The following is a 6075-nucleotide window of genomic DNA, read 5'->3' as shown; positions in this document are numbered from 1 at the left end:
AAAAAAAAAAGAGATCCTTTCTCAGAACTAAACAAAAGTAACACTTTAGAACAAAGCAAGAATGAACAGAACAGAACTAGCACCTGGCTTTCTCTTCATCCAAGCACTGGGCCAACTGCAGTTCTCAGACAAGGAAGGTGAGGCTGATGGAGCAAGGAAAAGCAACCACATCCAAAAACAGGGAGTGGAGGTGTGTTCCAGTACCGTGTTTGCTCATTTGTGAACAGGAGCCAGCTCCGTTAACAGATCCCAGAAGTCACTTTAAGCTTCAGCACATTGTCCCTAGTTGGTGCCAGTCACACCAGGGACAGCTAGGGAATCAAATTCACCAGTAAAACCCCTGAGACTTTAGCCTGGCTTTCAGACTTGACAGTTTATCCATTCTATTATACTCTATATAAACTCTACTTACCTTATTTGGTATATGTTGTAAGAAAAAGTGCTATCACATACCATCATAAAAGTTTTAATAAATATGGGGTAGGAGGGTTATGCCTTAACAAGGGAAAAGAAGACAACCTCTCCTCCCAAAAAATCACCTTTGGGGGAAGCAGATAATAAACAAAGACTAGAGCAATCAGGGTTCCCTGCTCTTTGGGCTGACAAGGGAGGGGGACTTGATTGGGGGAGGGGGAGGGAAAGGGGAGGGGGTGGTGGGGAAGAGACAGAAATCTTTAATAAATAAATAAATAAAATAAATTTAAAAAAAAAACCTCAAAAAAAAAAAAAGGAAAGAAAAACAACAGGCAGGCAGGGGCAGAATCGTTACAGCATGAGAGAGTAAGATCTGAGCTGTTTTCATGGGGCAGCAGGAGCACTGGGAAGAAGAGTAAAGGTGGAGTCAGGTCAGGCAAGCAAGACCAACACAAGACAAGGCGGCTTCTGTGTGGAGAGCTGACTCCATGCTCCGACATAGGGTGTAAGGTTCCCGGAGGAGCACCGCTGGCCTCTAACCTCAGGTCCCAGCAGAGGCCTCGGCACACTGAGGTCTTCAACCCGTGACCACTTCCACCAATGGTGTCTATATTCAGTTTCTTAAATTCTGCTATCTAAAAAAATACTGACACTTTATTTACAAAAATCATGACTTTAAAAATCAATTACAGTGTGGGCTGGAGAAATGGTTCAGCAGTTAAGGGTTCTCCCTGTTCTTGCAGCAGATTGGAATTCAGTTCCCAGGAACCACACGGAGTGACTCACAACTGCCTATAATTCCAGAGGAGATATGACACCCTCTTCTAGCCTCCCAGGCCACCGATCACACACACACAAATACACATTAATTTAAAAAAAAAAAGAAGTCTTTTATTAGGAAATCAATGACAGTTATCCCCTCAGTAACTGTAGGGCACAGGATTCTGGGTCCCCCACAGAACCGCAAATCTTCAAATGCTCAAGTTCTTTACAAATAAAGTCTGTCATTTTTACCTACACACTTGACTTACACATTTTCACCTATATATTTAAAAACATTCCTTGATTACTTACTTAATATAATGCAAACACTACCTAAATGGTACGCTGTGTTTTTGAAGGAATGGTGGAAAGTTTGCACATGTTCATTATAAATGCATTCTTTTTCAAGTCTTTTGGGTCTGAGGATACAAGACCCACTGCTAGGGAAAGAGAGCCAATGGCAGTGTCCCCTGTAACTTCTTTCACAAGAACTATCATGATTACAGTAGAAGAGTATCTGCCACAAACCATTTAAGCTGTGCAATCCAATTTCCTATCAGATGTAACTGTCCCGGCTTGATTTCACAAGCTCTGCCGCTGAGCCACGCCGATCCCTTTAGGATTTGCCACGCTCATCCTGTTACATCCTCCCTGCCTCTGGTTATGCTGCGCCTCTTACGTAGAAAGCTCCTTGGTCCCCAGAATGAGTTTTTAATAAGACGAAAACACAGAAAGATAAGCACACAAAATATGTGTTTTCCCGCATCGGGAAATTTGAGTTTTCCCGGTTGTAGAATGAGTTAGAGAGGAATGTGGTGTAGCTGCCGTGTGCACATCAGGAATTAGGATCACATGTTAACTTTATGACCTGCTGCGTGTCTTCTGCCCCAGGGCATGTGACTGACACGCCTGCTTTATGCTCATTTTAGTATTTCCATCTTGGGCCTTGAAAAAGTGTTGTGGCTTTGCCAGGTAGTTTTCTTGTTTTGTTTGTTTGTTTGTTTGTTTGTTTTTCCCACAGACGGAACAGTTAATGGTAAAACCTAAAATCCACAATGAAATGGGAGCTTTGGAAGACTTCCTGGAGTAGTCTCCCTTCTGTTACTTAAAGGCAACGCTCAGGGAAAATTTAACCTGGTTACCAAGTGAAGACACTTAACATCATTGGCTCTGTTACTAAATAAAGTCATTAAAATGACTGAATGACTTTGTTACTGAGGGTGTATTTAACTCTCTTATTATAGTAGGAGACGGGGCCGAAAAGATGGCTCAGTGGTTAAGAGCACTTGCTGCTCTTCCAGAGGACCCCAGTTTAATTTCCAGCACCTACATTAACCAGCCCAAAACCATATCATAACTCCAGCTCCAGGGTATCCAACAACCTCTTTTGGTCTCTACAGGCATATGCACGCACATGCACACATGCACACACACACACACAAATTCATACACGCACATAAATAAAAATAAGTACTGTTTTAAAATGGGGGGGGGGGATAAAATCCTTTTAGTAGATGGGCATCCACACAAACATGCAAATGTATACACATAAAAATAAATCTAAAAAGAGATTTATTGAAGACCAATATTGTTTGGTTGGAAGTGTCACCTCAGCTCTCGGGCACCCCTTTGTCCAAAGAGTCTGGAATGTTTAGTTGGGGTGGCTACATCCCAGCTCCTGGCACCCATTTTGGAATGTTGGGTGGAAAGCCCCATTTCAAGCTCCCTCCCCTGGGAGTTGTCTCAGTCCAAACTCCACTTCCACCACAGTATGGCATGGTTACATCACCATACAGTCACACAAACCACCACAGTATGGCAGGGCTACATCACCAATCCACATTCACACAGGACTTCACCGAATCCCTGCAAGATCCTTGGAACTGGAACTACAGATGGTTGTGAGCCACCGCAGGGGCTGGGACTCAAACTCTGGTCCTCCGCAAGAACAAGTCCTCTGAACTGCTGAGCCACTCTCCTGCCCCTCCAATCCTTTCTTACCACCTCCTTTGCTTCCATCTCGCTCGAAGCCACTCTCACATAAATTATGAATACAGCTTTACGTAGATCATATCCCCACTTCCTCTTCCTTTACTTCTCGAGTCTATTTTCAACACTACATTCAATGTGTTCCTGCTAAGAAAAATAATTGGTAAATATTTTACTTCTGCTCAAGTGCCCCCCCACCCCGCAGTGGCTTTGCATCTCACTTGAAATAACTTGTACTTGTTCTATCACTAATAGAGACTTTAGTCCTCTGTGTGGAAGCCATTCATTCTGCTTCATCTTCTGTTCGCTGTTCTAGAACATTCACTGCTGTATCTCTGTCCTTCTCCTAGTGCCTGGCACACAGACACGACTCTGTGGCAAGTGATTCTTGTTTTGTTTTATTCTACTACTTTGTTTTATTATATTTATTTCAGAGCTCAGTTGAGTGTCTGGTCTTTCCCACGACTCCAAATGTGTTAAGTAAATAAGTAAGAAATTATAATTGCATGTAAGTTTGGTACATTTGCTTATATCTTAAATACTATTTTTGTATGGAGTTATTCATCGCATAATGATGTTTTAGTCGATAATAGTATACTTGGCAGTGGTCACATGAGATTAAAAGAGAACTTAACAATCCTTATTGCCTATGACAACCATCATGGCATAGTAGCCCAAGGTAATGTATGTTTGTAGTGCTATATAAACACATTGACTGTGCTGCCTAGCATATAAAAAAGCACAACATATACTATTAATATACAGTACATGACACTTTATAATGATAATATCCAACTTCATTACTAGTTTATGTAACTTTTTATTAGAGGGTTCTATTTTTAAAAGTTTAAAGTAAAACTGTAAGTCCAGTTGCAGAGGCAGGCTTAAACACCTCGAATTTACTGTGTCTCATTTTATATTAGGCTTGATTTAATTTTGTCTTCCTGCCCCTGGAGCAACAGACTATTCCATATGTAGTCCAGATAGCACTGTTGTATAGGATTGGGTATCACTTTGGCTGTGTGAAGTCATGTTTGACTATACACCCGTTAAAACAGTTCATCTAAAATTCTAGGTTTAAATTCTGTTTAAATTTCAGATTAATTTAAATTTAATTTCAATTTTTAAAAATAAAAAAAATTCACTCTGAAGGTATTGTCGTATGGAATGTCCACATGTTTATCCTCAAGGACTTAGCACATTTATGTGTGACAACTCTGCCTCGTTTAACATGTAAAGTTCACGTTTCTTAACCTAAATACACAAGACCTAGATTAATAACGCACAGCAGCAAAGAGGACAACGTATATCAGCATCAAGAGGCTTTAGCGTACTCTGTCGCTAAGTATTTGTTAGAAAGCTGTACACTGCAGAGAGGCCTAATTACAGACAAGTGTAAATTACTTGTCTTAATGACAAGGCGGCTGAGCGGCGTCACCTACCCAGCCTTTTTCCCTGTCTGGGATGACCGGTTCCGGAAACGTAGAAAAACTACAAATCTCAGGATGCAGCGCTCGTGAAGGCGCTAAGAAGGGCGAAGAGACTCGCGATGCACTCTGGGGTTTGTAGTTCGGACACATGAACACCAGCCACCGCCCGACACTTACCGGATCCAGCAACTATCAGGAGTCCGACAGACTCTCGCGGAGTGACGTGACCGGGCTGAAGCACGACACACAGCCTCACGACCAGCAAGATTGCCACTGCTCCCGCGGCGGCAGCGAGAATCAGAAAGCTCACCATGTAAAGGGACGACGCATGCGTAGTAGTTCCGGCGCCAGCGGTCAAAGTTTGCCAGTACGTCCGGAAAATGAAAACGCCGGGAACGAAGCGCGTCCCTTGTGGGCGGAGCTTGTCGGCGCTGGGCCGAGCTTGATGAGTTGGGCGGTCAAAGTTCAGAAGTGCAGTTCTGATTGGAAAACGCCGAGCAACGTGTCGCCGGCGTCTCGGTGGGCGGGGCTTGTCTGTGGTGGGCGAGGCTAAACGCAAAAGCCAGACTCTTGCTTCTTGGAAGGGTCAAGACTGTGCTGCGAGCTGGGCGGTGGTGGCGCAGAGGCAGAGGAAGGCGGGTCTCTGTGAGTTCGAGGCCAGCCTGGTCTACAGATCGAATTCCAAGACAGGCTCCAAAGCAGCATAGAGAAACTCTGTTTCGAAAAAAAAAAAAAAAAAAAAAAGACTGTGCTGCAGTTGTGCGGGCCTATGTGAAAATGGAAAGTTAATTGCTGGACAAGTTTGATTTCCTCCAGTAACCAGGTCAGGCTACGTGTACACCAGAAGGGCCACGACCACGAAGGCCCGGGTTAGTAACTGGCTCTGCCAGTGTTTGTTACGGCATACATCATTACTTCTTTCCTTTCTTCCTCCCTTACAAGACGCTTGGACTCCACAGACGGGCAGAACTCAAGATGTGTGCCGGTCAGACACATATACCCTTAGGGGAAGAACGTTCAAATCCACCCTTTCCCAATGGTCATGTTTTTACTTTTTCTAGACAATTTCACAAACCTCAAACAATGACCAGAGTCATGATCACTTCAAACTATGTCATATTCCTGAGAGGAGTGGAAGTTTTCTTGACTTCAGAGAGCAAGAGGAGGAAGGAAGGCATAATTCTACAGTTGGGAGATAGAGGCAGGAGGATCAAGTGTTCAAAGTCATCCCCAGCTACATAAATGAGTTTGAGACCAGCCTGAGTTGCATGAGCCCCTCTGTAAAGAAAAGAAAAATTCAAAACTTAAATGCAGAATCTCTGTTGTTGTCATTTGCTTATAGCATTTAGACTCACTATGTATTAGAATTCTGGCTCTGACCTCATGGTGGTGATACACACGTTTTATCACAGCATTCGGGAGGCAGAGGCAGGCGGATCTCTGTGAGTTGGAGGCCAGCCTGGTCTACAGATGGAGTTCC

At 43.5% G+C, this 6075-nt stretch overlaps 1 protein-coding gene across 1 annotated transcript in view; it reads right to left on the bottom strand.

Moving 5' to 3' along the window:
- Alg14 (ALG14 UDP-N-acetylglucosaminyltransferase subunit) overlaps positions 1-5020 on the bottom strand; it is a 65512-nt gene extending 60492 nt beyond the window's left edge. Inside the window, exon 1 of the mRNA XM_050145577.1 lies at positions 4773-5020. Within this exon, the coding sequence (XP_050001534.1) occupies positions 4773-4908 (136 nt within the window). The 5' untranslated portion in view covers positions 4909-5020. The remainder of the gene's footprint in view (positions 1-4772) is intronic.
- Between the last annotated feature and the right edge of the window lie 1055 nt (positions 5021-6075).

This window comes from Alexandromys fortis, unplaced genomic scaffold (genome assembly GCF_014885135.2).
Source record: "Alexandromys fortis isolate MF-2015 unplaced genomic scaffold, M_Fortis_MF-2015_v1.1 scaffold_19, whole genome shotgun sequence".
Classification (NCBI taxonomy): domain Eukaryota; kingdom Metazoa; phylum Chordata; class Mammalia; order Rodentia; family Cricetidae; genus Alexandromys; species Alexandromys fortis.
The sequence above is the reverse complement of the archived record's forward strand: the minus strand, read 5'-3'. Positions and strand labels throughout refer to the sequence as shown.